This window comes from Akebia trifoliata, chromosome 6, assembly GCF_017979445.1.
Source record: "Akebia trifoliata isolate Shusen 1 chromosome 6, ASM1797944v1, whole genome shotgun sequence".
In the NCBI taxonomy this organism is placed as follows: Eukaryota; Viridiplantae; Streptophyta; class Magnoliopsida; order Ranunculales; family Lardizabalaceae; genus Akebia; species Akebia trifoliata.
Window position 1 is genome coordinate 27,501,236 of NC_141380.1, and position 15,022 is coordinate 27,516,257.

General features: G+C 34.8%; 2 protein-coding genes across 7 annotated transcripts in view; both read right to left on the minus strand.

The window, feature by feature from the left end:
• Nucleotides 1–1,204: 1,204 nt before the first annotated feature.
• LOC147400594 (transcription factor IIIA-like) lies at nt 1,205–7,076 on the minus strand. Its single transcript, XM_086446340.1, has 6 exons — nt 6,918–7,076; nt 5,276–5,413; nt 3,538–3,829; nt 2,365–2,600; nt 1,766–1,909; nt 1,205–1,662 (listed from the first exon to the last, which is right to left on the minus strand). The coding sequence occupies exons 1-6, from the start codon at nt 7,041–7,043 to the stop codon at nt 1,471–1,473; spliced, it is 1,128 nt and encodes a 375-aa protein (XP_086302466.1). The 5' UTR covers nt 7,044–7,076; the 3' UTR covers nt 1,205–1,470.
• Nucleotides 7,077–8,687: 1,611 nt separating this feature from the next.
• LOC147400595 (uncharacterized) overlaps nt 8,688–15,022 on the minus strand; it is a 62,939-nt gene continuing 56,604 nt past the window's right edge. For all 6 annotated transcript variants that reach the window (XM_086446336.1, XM_086446335.1, XM_086446338.1 and 3 more), the window contains exons 29-30: nt 11,249–11,287; nt 8,688–9,477 (exon numbers count right to left, since the gene is read on the minus strand). In XM_086446336.1, coding sequence (XP_086302462.1) covers nt 9,340–9,477; nt 11,249–11,287 — 177 coding nt within the window. In that variant the 3' untranslated portion in view covers nt 8,688–9,339. The remainder of the gene's footprint in view (nt 9,478–11,248; nt 11,288–15,022) is intronic.

Sequence of the window (15,022 nt, forward strand, 5' to 3'; positions counted from 1 at the left end):
GTCATTATGGAGCAAAACAAGGCACAAACAAGCCAAGTCAATGCGGAGAAATGACCCGAAAGTATAGTTCACATCCAAACATCTAATTGTGGAACGAGGCAACGCCCATGAAGCTCTCATAGAAAGGGAAGGCCTGCCACGCCATATGCCCATGGGTGCAAGATTCTTCAAAAATCGTTGATTTTTCTTTCTTAGATAGAGAGAATCAAGAGTGTTTTTTTTTTTTTTTTTTTTTCAATAATAGGTACAACAAGAGCATTTTTTGCATGAGTGCTCATTTGTCAATAGCAAGCATGTTCAATAGACTAAATGTCGTCATCTGTGACTTCTGCTCCCTGAAGGGCATACCAGTTATTTTACGAACTAGTGCATCCAAGAATATGAATTGAGAGAGAGAGAGAGAAAAAAAAAAGACTTCTGTTATAGGAACCTCGAATCGAATCTTTAAATTCACTCGAGACATCTCAACTAAGAAGATTTTCTTCAGTACTCCTATTGACTTGAGGGAGAGGGTCTAAAGTTATAAAAAAATTAATTAAATTATTAAAAAACCCTCACTACAAAATATAAGTAATATGCATGTAAATATACAAAAATACCCCCCTCTTCAAAGATACATTTCATTGCATATTGAAATTACAAAAATACTCATCAAACAAATTTTTGACTTACATAGTACTTATATATATATATATGTAAATTACAAGAATAACCCTCATCAATGTTATTGCAAAAATTTCCTTCCTCATAGGTGGTATTTTGTAAATTCATATACATTTTTTTTTTGTTAACATAGAAGTATAGTAATTTCTTTAATGAGGCCAAATAAGTTATAATTGTTTTCACTTTTTATTTTAACAATAAATCGTTACAAAACTTTTACATTGCAAATATCAACCAAGCACAAAATATGACTGGGGAGGAACAAAAACATGATTTGGACTAACTAGTTGCACATTACCTAGTACCGGTTGCACTTCATAACTTTGAAAAAAGTTGCACTGCTTTTTCTTCTCCTTATAAATTAAAGAGGATCCATGGAACCGAAGCTTCATTGAACCGATCATCATCATACATTCCAGACCCATAGAACTGATGAGAATAAGCCGGAAAACTACACTTGCATCTTACATCTTACATCACCAGATAAATTGCGTTTTAAGTTATTGGCTTTGATCAACAATTGTACTCAACATTAGGTCACTTGAGATAATGGTTTTAAAAACCGTCTTAAGACGACCAAATCATGTTCATGAACAAATCAGACCTGAAAAATACATTCATTATAGGTGCAAAAGGCCAGTATACATATATATATACGATACATTTCCTTAAATTGGAAAAAAAAAAAAAAAACAACAAATATTTACTACTTGTATACAGGACACCTAGATCCTCCAAGGAAGGATTGATGTATAGTAACATGACCACAATTACCATTATCAATAATAACCAAATACCCCACACTACTTATAACTGATGTTGCTCTTCTGCTGCTGAAAGTAACCAAGCAAGGTATTCGGATCCCTGATTCAAAACAGAGTCCACTTGACTCAGTGGGACGATCCTCTTCCGCTGTAGCATCTCGATTGTTGGGCATTTCCTTTTCCGTCCACCTCTACACCTTGATAAGAATTGTTCATCGGACGACTCAAAATCTCCCTGAAAAACATATCAACGGACCACCCTCACAAATCAAACTCTATTGCCACTTTTGGAATGTAGGGGAGGGGTTGTACCAAAAAATTTTGCACCAAAAACTTACCTGGATATAAACATGTGACCCTGTTTTCTCATGATTGTCCCTCACGTGCCTGTACGGAAATTTCTTTCCACATCCTGTAAATCGACAAGCAAATGGGCGGAGCTCAAAGTGAACAGCCTTCATGTGCTGATTAAGATTTGATTTCTGCACATCAAAATATACAAAACATGAGTTGGGCCGCAATCAGGAAGAAGAAAATGAATAATTTTTTTGATTAATTTTATTTTATCATTTAATATATGAAAAACTTATTAATTACATTATTTTATACTTAATTTAAAAATAAAAATAAAAAATTATCCTATGGTTTCCTAACTATAAACTTTTTCCAAAGCTTTCTCTTGCTGAATTATTACTGATCCCCAACTTTGTCACTATGAAGGGAAGTGAACAAGCTGGAAGATCATCTTGCCTCCCTTTATTATCACAAGGTTCAAATGTTTTTTATTACTTCATCTATCCATGTATTTGTAGAACAATGATACTGAAGAATGTAATTATGCATAATCTGTAGGGTAAGGTGAAGTAGAGGTGTGCCACAACCAAAAATAAATAAATAATAAAGAAATACAGCTATAAGAAAACAAGTAGAATCTTACACTTGAAAATGTGTGAAGGCAACCCTTGAAACTGCACTTGATTCTGTTGGACAGATCTACAGCTTCATGCATGCGCATATGCCGCTTGATGTTTTTCTTCAGTTGCTTGGTCCCACAGACCTCACATGGAATATATTGGTGGCAAGATTGGAGATGAGACTTAAGGCACTCAACATTTGTAAAGGATTTCATACATCCAGGTTCACTACAGATTGCCTCCACTGAATCTAGTTTAGCTGTAGCAATTAAGGGTAATTAGCATGTTTCACACTCAAGGAATTACAACTGAATTATCAGGTAGTTTCTTAAATTTTTCCTTTAGAATTTGAAACATGAGAGGAAATCAGTTCAACAAGAGAGCTTATTACACCCCAATTAAAAATACAGAAAATAAGTTAATGGTTTAGAACAAGTAAAAGTTGGGGTGCCAATAGAAGCTCTCGTTTTTTTGAGTTTAGGATTTTCTATGAGCCCAATCATAATTGTAAACTACTATTGAAAATGTGTGGACAAGTGCTACAACGTTTTGTAATGTTGAGATTATAATTAGAGTCGTGCTGGAGTAACATTGAATGTACATCGATTCTGACATTCTGATATGGGGGTGCACACATAACCCTATATGCTATTCACTCGCATCTCAATGAAAAGCATCTATGGTTATTTGTACACCATCACATCAGAATGTACAATCAATGTACATTTTAATGTTACTTCAGCATTAACCTATAATTTGAGCCAAACATTTGTAATGTTTGAAGAGTCTGTTTTAATCTTTAATTGGGGTGTGATAACTAATTTAAGAAATTGAGGTGCAATAAGTAAACGTTAAGGTGCCAATAGTAGCTCTCTTAAAAAAAGTGTATGGTTGAAAATAAGTAGAAGTTGGGGTGCCAATAGAAGCTCTCCCAAAGATTTCTATTTTTTGAGTTTAGGATTCTCTATGAGCCCAATGATGATTATAAATTACTACTGAAATTGTGTGAACGAGTGTTATAATGTTGAGATAATAATTTGAGCCAAACATTGTAATGTATGAAGAGTGTGTTTTAATCTTTAATTGGGTGTGAATAACAATTTAAGCAATTGAGGTGTGATAAGTAAAAGTTGGGGTGCCAATAGCAGCTCTAGAAAAAACCAATCTATGAGAAATTGACTAGGAGAGCAACTTACCATGGGATTCTTCATGCTTGCTCAGTCTCGATGCAAATTTAAACACCTTCCCGCACCCAATCTCCGGGCAAACATGCTGCTTCTGACCCTTGCCATCACAGGTTCCAGAATCTTCCTCATCATGAAGTTCCTTCACATGCCTCTTCATGTTGGCCTGGTAAGCAAACCTACTACCGCAGTCTTCGACGGGGCAAGAAAAAAGTTTCCCTTGGTGCTGAATCAAGTGGCGTGTAAGGTGATCTTTTCTTCTATAGCTAGCCTGACAGTCCTCTACTGGGCAATCAAATGGCCTCTACAACAATTTGGATAATAATGATAGTGAGTTTATTCTGAAGGTATAGGAATCGTACTTCCAAATAAACAAACGAACAAGTCTGCAAACCTCATAATAGTTGGATAGTACGTGAACGAGGCTTGCTTGATGGAGCTTCGCAGGAGGTCACCCAACCTGTTACTAGTCCATTCAAGGAAAAAATGCCGCCTCTTCGCATTTTGGAGTTCTTTATATGGGATCCAATGCTTCACGCCATAACATCCATAGGTTTTCCCCAATATTTTACATCATTCAAAAAACCCTATTACCTGCAAGATTTTTTACCTTTAAACCATGCAAATTTAGACAAACATCAAATCGAAAATAAACACAATACTTGAGACAAACAAAACATTGGAGTATTGGACGGGGTACTTTTTCATATGTAGAATTTTATGCAAGAGAAGAGGAAGTCGAGGAGAACTGTCTCACAAAGTCAAAGAAGCCCACATGTCCCAGATATGGTTGCACTTAACTAGAACAACTTGTCCGCAAGGTACGAAATTCAAAAAAAAATAATTCTTTAGATTACTAATCTATTTTGTCTAAGAACTTCAAATGTTATGACCAAAAAGTCTACTTCCCATTCTTGTTATGTCATATTGTCCATTATTATGTTGTAGGAAGTTGTAGTCGGAGAGCGGCATGGCTTGTAATCCTAACAGGTGCAAAGTTTTTTTTTTTTTTTTAATATTATAAGGGACTCTACATTTAGAAATAAATTTCTCAAAAGACACTAAATTTTGATTTGAGAAGAAAAATCTGAACACAACTTTATACGGATAGAAGAATTTGGGTAAATGATCAAGATGCTACTTACAGGGTTAGATCCTTCTACAAACACATGGAACAATGTTTTGATCCCTTCTTATCTACCATTTTGTTCCTGATTCCTCATGAGATAGCTTTTTTTCTCGGCCCTTCGAGCTATGACTCTCCATTTTTTGTTGTGTTGGATATTAACGTGTGCCAGTGTTTCTTTTTCAAGTATATATTAGTTTGTTAAAGAAAATTCAGCTAATGGTATATGCATTCATATATTGGTTATATGACTTCAATATATATTCAACATAATATTTACAATGAATATATAAAACATTAAAAAACATAAAACAGGCTTTTCAAGCTACTGTGTCCAACACGTCGTATTAGCATTGAACCGTGACACAAATCCAGATATTAGCTAAATAGATCTCAAGGAACCAAAATCTCACTTGCAAAAGTTCTTAAAAGATCAGACCACATAGCAAGCCAAACCCTCACAAGAAAAAAAAGATGCAAAAAAAAAAAAAAAAACCTCATTTGTCTTAGAATACATGAAATGGCAGACAACAGAACCGTGTATCAATATTCTCCAAAAAGAATATAAAGTTTAATAACAGATGAATAGGAAGCAAGTATGCAGAACATCGAACTAAAAAATACCTGAAGTGAATGACATTGCATATGTTGCTTCAAATGAGCCGGTTTTCGAAAACTCGCACCACACTCTTCACAAGTCTTCGACTTTGTTTCTTCTTTTTTATCATCATTGCTATGAACTTTTTTCTCTTCAATCTCTTCCTGAATTAACAGGATAACAGAACATACTTAGAAAATTTTCAAATACACCATTATTGTTCTCAAAGAATTGCATCTTCACCAATGTCGGAATACTCCTCAAGACGAACTAAAATTTTCAAAAACACCACAATACATAGTACAGTATGGCGTGACTGTGATGTAAACAAGATAACCATGCACATCATAGTCTTGTTGTGTGACCCAAGGTTTTTCTCCTTCACCAAATCTTGAAAAAGCTAGAGAGTTTCAAAAGAGCCAAGAAAGCTCTAGCATATGTTGGAATTATATGAAAGAATCTTGTGGGATCATATATATTTAACTAGACTACAAGAATCATATATTGTCTTTTATACCACGGGAAAGTTCTAGAGTGATTTTAGGGGAGGTATAGATTTAACTTGGGAAGATTTTGAAAAAAAAAATGTAAATAGTACAGTTTTTGGAACGTCCTTCCTACATCTACAGGGGAAGATGTCCTTGTTCTTAAACCATCCCCTCCAAGGATTAGTCAGAGTTGAAAGCAACACCAACACAGGTCCTCTTTCAAAATTACTTGGGTGCTCTTTTCAATGGGTGAATTATTCCATTAACAAACACAATACCCAGATAAGTGCTACTATTATTTGGATAGATCAACCCAACAAACAGGGGCTCCAATAGTAATTGTATTATTATTTAGGTTGTCGTTTGTTCAAGTCCAGAGTTATTTTTAACAACTTTTATTTTAATGGGTATTTTTTTTAATTGTCCCTAGATTATTTTAAGAGTTTGATTTGAGTCAAAGTACTATTCACACCATTTTTCTTTAGACCTTGTTTTGAGGGGTCAAAACTTATCTTATTATATTGATTTTCGTGTCAGTTGAAGGGTTATTCTGTTACTTATCTAAGAATTTGATTTGTGTCTATAAGTACAATTCATGTCATTTTTCTTTAGGCCTTTGTTTTGAAGGGACAAAATTGTCATATTATATTGATTTTCATGTCACTTGAAAGATTATTCAATTACTTATCCAACAAGCCTATAGCAATACATTGTATTTCACATACCCTATGGTCTTTGTTGAAACCTTTCACAACAGCCAGTAAAATCTTTTGAGGCCTAAAACCTCTTCTTGAAACTCCTTTCTATAATTTTTCTTTCTACTTCACAACGTAATTAACCTTATCACAAGGATGAGTCAGCCGCGTACAGACCCAGTGAAAACGATCAACAGTTCTGTGCCCTTGCCACATCAGCCGAGTACAGACCGAGTGAAAATTTTCAATTCAGAAAATCATTAGCGTGTGGGTTATGCATGAACTTCCAAATCCTAATTTCGTAAAAAATACTATAAAAAAAAAAAAAAGGAAAAATTCAAACCCTAATTTAGTAAATTTTAGGGTTTGGATGTCCAAATTAGCACCAAAAAAAAAAACAATAAGTAAAATTATGATACAAATAAACCCATAAGCTTCAATTATCCGATGTTCTTTAAAACTGTTAGATCCAACATCAACTTTACCTTATGGAAAGCGAGAACGTGAGAAGAAATCAGAGATTTCTTAGACCTGCAAATGCCGCAGAAATCACAATAGTAATGCCTGATATCTCTGAAGATCGGCCTTCGTTTCTCTCCTTCGATCTCCATTACAACCCCTCCTTTTTAGGGTTTCGTTAGATCGTAGCAAGTAGATATTTATATAGGCGGCTATCAGTATCAGCTTGTCAAATTGTCAGTGGTTCGGATCGGATCCTAAATTTGATCCGACCCAATCAGATAACTTCGGATGGGATTAGACTTTAGAGATCCGACACGTTCCGAAATCCGATCCAAGAGTTAAGTCGGTTCGGACCTGTACCTAGAGTTTGGCCTGAAATGAAAACCCATGAAACTATGAATTCCTTGGGGCCGCCCTCCAGAGGGTCCGGCCATGGTTTTTAAACTCGTCCGAGATCGAGACGTATCACCCGAGTTAACTCGGTATCAGAGCTGAACGAGATCAACTTACAAAGTCAATTTTTTTTTATCGAATTTTATATCTCACATTATATTTTTTGAGTTATCTCACGAGACGTCTCAAACGTATCGGAAAACTCGTCCGAGACCACTCGGTATCGGAGCTGAACGAGACGAGACGTGATACCGAGTTTAAAAACTATGAGTCTGGCTGACCCTATACTCAATCAATTGGGCATAGGACTTTCGGAGGGGATGGTGTTGTGGGAGGATTAATCTCACCCGAAAGGTGGGGATATTACGATAAGCAGAAAAAAAAAAATATGTATTCGACATGTAGTGAATAGACCCTTATATTATTAATTACAATAATAATCTACTTGGGGCCACATGCACCATCCTACCCTTCCGTTGGGTAAGTTAAAAAGCCGTGATTTAAAAAATCACTCGAAATTTGTCACTTGGTCAACATGGCAAGGGCACAAAACCATATAATTAAATATTTTCACCCAACTTTTATAATTTTCTTTTCTATTTACTTATTTACCCTTCCTATGAACCTACATTACAGTCAGTCCACCATAAAGGTACATTCATCAAATTGTAAATCACATGACCATTTTCAGGAAGAAAAAAAAAAAACGTTGATATTTACAAAATTGGGCATAAGGTCATGTAAATATTAAAAATATTAGGGAAAGTTGGAAGTATTTTGCCAAAAACCATTCAAACAGCCATTTTCTTTTAATATTTATTATGAAAATGGCCATATGCACAAATTCATAATTACGTATTTTTTTTGTTGCTATTTACTTATTTACCCTTTAAATCAACCTAAAAGCTAAATTTATCCAATTCTATGTCACATGATCATTTTAATGAAAAAAAAGAGAGGTGATATACATGAAATTAGGTATATGGCCATTTTTGTAAATATTAATTTCCCCTAAAACATTTTTATTTCACATGTAATTCTAAATAAATACTACTATAGTTATCATGAACTTTTATTGCAAATCGAAATCATGGGGTTGCATTGAACTTATAAATTAGATTTAGGAATAAATTTGAAACAACTGCCCCAAGAACATGAATTCCCCAATTGTGGCAATTCAATGCTAGTGAGTTTCATGTCGACTAGTTGAACAAAATAACACATAAACTTAGACAGAAAGATGCGAAAAGTGATTTATATGACATTTACATTTGAGATTGATGTGTCATGCTATATGCCATCGATATTAATATGATTTTTGAATCCCTCTTCTAAGAGGGACAATATCACAGATTATCAAGAAGTTTCAATACCCAAAATTGAGTAATAAAGCCAGGTCAAACACATTGCAATGGGTCGTAATATTGGATCCATAAAAGGATCAGGCCCTTGTCAGTTTGAGTTCTTAGTTGATCCCAACGCCTTCCAAACTAATGGGTCTGAGTGTCTTACGCTCACCCAATCCATCAACAAGCACACAATGAGGCGAATACCTCAAAAAAAATTTCCCAACTTACATCCACCAAAAAGTAGGTAAAATAAGACAGTATTATGTACATAATATACTCTTCAAGCTGCCCCATCTCTAATAACCACCACCAAAATAAATTTAAAAAAAGGAAAAAAAAATAAAATTCATACTGAACTTAAATCATTTATACATCTTTTTTTTCCCTCCAGACTAAAAGAATTGAGATTGTGACAGAAACCCTCCACCTTCTGAAGAACCCTACTATCATTGAATGTACATTTCTAGGTTTTCTAGGTTTGCTCCATTTCCATAAAGAATTACCATGTAACCAAACTACAAAGAATTCATATAAGAACTATCATCTTGAGCAAACCACCAACCTTCACCAAATTTCATACCCCTTTGTAGCAGAAAAATGAAAATGGGTACATTGAGGGTGGTAGGAGGTGGTTTGCTTGCATGGATATTTGTTGGATCCTCAAAAGTACCGACTTGATGTCATAAAAGGAATGGTGAGCGAACTATTTGACACGGAATTCGTGCCTGAATAGGGTCAAGTTTTGAGTGAATTTGTCTCTATTCTTTGAATCCAAGCTTCGAGTAACATCAACCATCAGCTTGTCGAAACAAAGGGCAAGGCGCTGCCGTTGATCTGCTGGCTGCAAAGAGTAACAGGAAGTAATTATCATGCACACGACGAAAAACATTCTAAAAAAATCACAGTTGAATCTAAGACAAGTTAAAAAAAAAAAAAAAAAATCAAATCAAATCTACTACATCATTTACTAATCCTTCGCCTTGCAACCTTGGCATATGGAAATTGGATACCAGTTGAAAGCTATTAGGGACAATCCTATATCATGTATCATTCTTCTAGCGTTTCCATATTATTTACGTACATGTAAGCATGGCATCTCAATATGTCTCCACACATGAGTTAGTCTACATTTACTACCTATTCTTACTCCTGACTTGTGGGGCCCATAAGAATAATAGTTTGGATGGCTCAACAATGCATTGGTTCATTCCCAACATGATGATCATTGTCACAAAATCAGTCCATTCGAACATTAGTATATAAAAAAAGTTGACTAGAAGTAACAGCTCAATGGACTGAAATTATGTGATGGTCAAGGTATGGACAATTCATTGGATAGTTTAATATGAAATCCATATGGGCCCTACAAGCAGGAGATCAGATAGGGAGTTAAGTATGGGCTAATTCTATTCTAGATACGAAACTTTTGCAACAAGGCTAGTCTTTGGGATCATTGGATCAAAAGCAAAAGGAGAGAAAAATTATTACAGTGCATCAGTACAGTATGTGTGACCTGCCTATTCTACAGCATAAACTACTCAATCAGCAGGCTACATCTTAGTGGACCGTATCACCAAAACTGGCAATCTTCCCCCTAGCAAATAGTTAATATTTCGCTGTTAAACAAAATATATGGATGAAAAAAAGTTAAATATCAGATGGTTGGGATTAGTGTTTTTAGAGGCATGCAAGGATTCCGCCTCAAGACGAGGCTCATTAAAAACTCCCCGAGGCATAAGGTTGAAACCTTAAAACACCTAAGGCTTACCCCTCAAATCATGAGGCACTTAAAAGGCATACGTCTTTTGGCCAAGGCACATGCCCCACACTATTTTTTTTTTTTAAATAATGCATTTCTTCCTCTTTCTTCTTATTTTTTCTTGCTAATTTACTTCTTTATTTCCTTTTTGTTATCTAAGCAAGATTTTATAAATAAAAAAATTTAATTGTATTTCTTTGTTATTGCTAATATGCAATATAATTGGAACACTTAGAAGTGAATTCAAATGCAAAATAGTAATATAAACAAATAAAATTGTTGAGTTAAGCTGATTTATAATATAAAAAAAATTTAGTATTTAGTATTGTACATATGAAATTATCGAAAAAATAATAATATTTAAAGATATTTTTGAAATAAATATAAAATAATTATTTATTGTAGAGACTTTCAAAGAATATTATTATTTTGCTCTATTATTTATCATAATGGATTAAAACTTGAAATTCGAGTGTAGATTTAAAATTTATAAATATCCAATGGCTATTCTAATTTTTAGTTTTTTAATATTATATTATTTATTTAAAAATATAATGCATGTGAAGCTTACACTTTACGCCTCAAGGCACTGGCGCTGAGCACCTTGCTTCAGGCTTTAGTGTCTAAAACATTGGCTAGGATAGTCATATTGCTATGATTTTAGTTTATTGGCCATCAAAGAGCTCCAACCAATTGACACATGAGTGCCTCACTCTGACACAAGGTCCAAAAGATGTTAAAATTGAATATCTGAATCACTCAATATTAAGTCGCTGGGGCTTAACTACTACCGCACTATTCAACTTGGAAAAAAGTTAGAACTATGATGATCAAGCAAGAGAACGGGACTTACTTGTGAAGCCAAAATTTGAGCTTTCAAATCAGTGAACATCTGCAGGGAAATCATGGTCATGTCAGTTCAATATACAAGCCTAGGGTAGCATAAATTAGTTATAAAAAAAAGTCAACACTAGATTAGTGTTCAATTTATATTCAAAATTCAGTAGTGCGTTTGAAAGACTTTTTGAAGTTTAATAAACCTATAATATAACAAGATTTCAACTTAGTACCGGTATGAGCTTTTGCAGGCTAAAATAAAAGGAAAGTAGATTGGAGATTACAGCCTATAAGGAATCATGGAAATAATCACATTATTCCGCATAGTTTGTTTAGTACTCAAAAAATAAACTTATTTTGATCTATTCCAAACTTAAAACTTCCCTTGCACTTCATATGTAAGTTTGCAGACTACAAATCAATCAGCAGTACCAGATAAAAAGAAAGATGTGGCAAGGCAGATGTTCAGACACCGCAATTGGATATTTGACGTGTGACATTGAGGTTGGAACCAAGTCCAGAGGATGAAACCACTCATCCTAAACTTGAGAGTGTAATGAGTTTCGGTTATTAATGAAGGGTAGGGCCCCGTTAACACACCAACCTATTGATAAAAAAAATGATTAGGGTTACACCTAAGGCAACTGTAAATTTACAGAGGCAGGAAAACAAAACTGTAGAAAACCATTTGAGATCAATAATCCTTAATCCCCTAGCAGTGTAGACCTCCCACACCGAAGTTTGACAACTCAAAACTCCAACATACCAAGAGGCATGCACATATCAAGTCCAACGAATCTGTTAGGAATTCAGCCAAGTCAGATGGAATGAAATACCTTAAGAAAGGTGAGAGTGAGTCTAACACATGCAAAGCGGCTTATCACTTGTCTCCATATGAAAATGAGGAGATCCAGCGTCAAGTGCAGGAATTGTTGTCCTCACCAATATGAGCATATTGTCGATTATTGGCTCTTATGATTTTTCTTTTTGATAAATAAAACTTCTATTATGAAAAAAGCAAGGTTGGGCGAGATGACCAACCAAGCAACAAGTACAAAGAAAGACTACTCCATTTGGATAGAACACACCCTTTCCCATCTGCACACAGATTCCTGAAAGAAAATACCCCTAAACTCAATAAAAAATTTACACCAAAAGAACAAAAGAGCAAGAATCAAGCAGATAATATCATGAAGATCATGATCCTTTCCTTCAAACACCTGACTATTCCTTTCCTTCAAATCCCCCAACAAATCGCAAAGGGAGTCAACGTCCAAAGTATCCTTTTGGATCCTAAAAAAGTTTATCCAATAGAGAGCCAAGACTCAACAATCCGCCAAACAGAGCTAGGAAGGCAGCCTGAAATCTCAAACTTACAAAAGAAATACAAAAAAATCTCATAGGCGACTTTGCAATGCAACAAGATATGATCTTGCTTTACATTAATTCTTTAGCTTTACGGAGAGATTTGTTGACAATTGAAGTCTTATGAGTGGATGATGACATGGGGTAGAATGAAATATGAAGATAAGCTAATCCTATGAACTTTTTTGGTTCATATGGAACTAGAACAAATTAAAAACTAAAATTTATCCAGACTTCACTTAGAAGTGGAAGGGCACATGCATTACAGGTAATTCAATTATATGGTTTGTCATTATCTACATATTGGTACTCATTTTATTTGGGCTTTCAGTTTAGTGTTTCTATTTAGCAGTCGTGGCTGTTGGCAAAAACTTAATGAATCCATCGTTTGGGCTCATAAGAAATTAAAAGTTGCTCCTCCTACTCAACTTAGAGCCTTGAGCATTGTACAAGGACATATTGTAGGAGTAACCAATAACCTTCTGCATGGAATTCCCACAACAAGGGAGTTCTTATCAAGAATTATATTTATTTGATTAAGTAGGTATTTGTATTAAAGAGGAAAACAAATAGAATATTGCCATGAAGAAACTCTGCCCAAGGAAGCTATACAAGAAAAAGAAGGGCTCTTTAACGTTCTAAGTAAAGCCTTTTTAGATTCTTAAACATCGATAATCACCAAAATAAGAGAAATTTCATCTTCAAGATATTATTTCATGAATGGCCTTCTTTTTTTAGCCAAAAGTTGATGTCGAAACATCTTGCATTGAAATCCCTTAAAAAGGAAGATAGACAGAAGAACATTCATTCATCTATGACTGAGTCAGCTCAACCATCAATGACTGGGTCAACTCAGGCAAGCCATAGCATGGGTCAACTTCCATCCCAGCCACACCTCTCTTATGGGCCTAATTTGAAGCCCAACTAATTGGGTTCTGTCAATTAATATTTCTAATACGTTTTTAACTATATTTTTGTGTCCATATAGTATTAGGAAATTAGTTAGAGCCCTTTATTTAAAGTATTTCTAGGGATTGCTATTTCTTTTCCTTATTGAATAAGGAGGATTTCCCTATAAATAGAGGCCTCCTAGAAAAAAGATTTTGATCCTGAATTTTAGTTCCAGATTTTAATTTCTTTTTACTCTCGTGTGGATTCAAGAGACTTACTCCTTCCTTGAATCAAGGGTTTTATTCGCTTCCACTTCCTCAGAAGTACACTGATTCCTTTCTTTCCAAATTCCTAAAAGAATCTCTTAGGGAAGGAACCCACAGCAAGAATGGTCTGAATCCTCCAACAACTAACTCCTCAACACTCGAAGCATTTGACACCCCAAACAGAGAAAAAGAAAGTACTCCACACCTCCGTCAGTGCAAATGATCCATTGACTCCCCAGAAATCTTGCACATGAAACAATGATCTTCTTTCTAGTTCTCAAGTGGTTTACAGTAAAAGAAAACTAATCCTAATTTGCTGTTCATGCAAGGAGAATACATTGGATGGACTCCAGCCAGAAAAGACTGCTTCCACCTGATAAAATGAGGTGAGATGAAGAGATGAATAAATGATCAAACAGAAAAAACTTCCAATCCAACCAAGAACCCAAACTTTCCTATCATTGTCAGCAAGTATGAGAATTCCTTGTTAAGAAGACAAATAAGGTTGGATTGAAATTAGGATAAGTTCCATGATGCACTCCAATTGTCAGCAAATCCAATTCCCAAACGTTGAAATTCTATCCAAAGGCAAACTTCCATGACGCAGTCTCTTCACCCTCCACTAAAAGGTCCTTCACTAAGCAATATTTCAGGTTAAGTAATAAAAAACCTGGGAGGGTAACATTTACGGTTAGATCATGACACAGTTCCTCAACAACTTTCGGAGGAAACTTTGGAGGAAGAAGGGTGCTAAATTGCAATACAGTAAAATATATCATCCTTGGACAGAGAGTCAAACCTAGGTTGCTGATCAAAGCCTAGGGAACTCATTTATGAGTATATTTGGCAGTAAGAAGTGATACATCCAGATTGATATATATATAGTTAAACTAAGGCATCATGATAATAAAGTTCATGGTTTAAACATTTTGGAAAAGAATTGGTCTGATTTTCCCATGTATGGCCTAAAACTGACGATAGAATAAAAAATACATCAGGAACAATGCAAAATTTTGGATGTAATGCTACGATACAGACTATTAAGAAAGGACCGAACCAGTGGTCTGACTGGGTTCACGCTGATTTTATAATAAAATTGATTTGACTAATAAACCGTCAGCTATCTTGAGTATCACCCTTTTATGAATATAAATAAAAGTAACTTGGGACAAATCTATTCATATTTTTAAGCTTCTTTGATATGCATAAACTGGTCCAACCATGGTCTGACCAATTTGATGTATTCTCTGTCTAATTATCGGTTCACC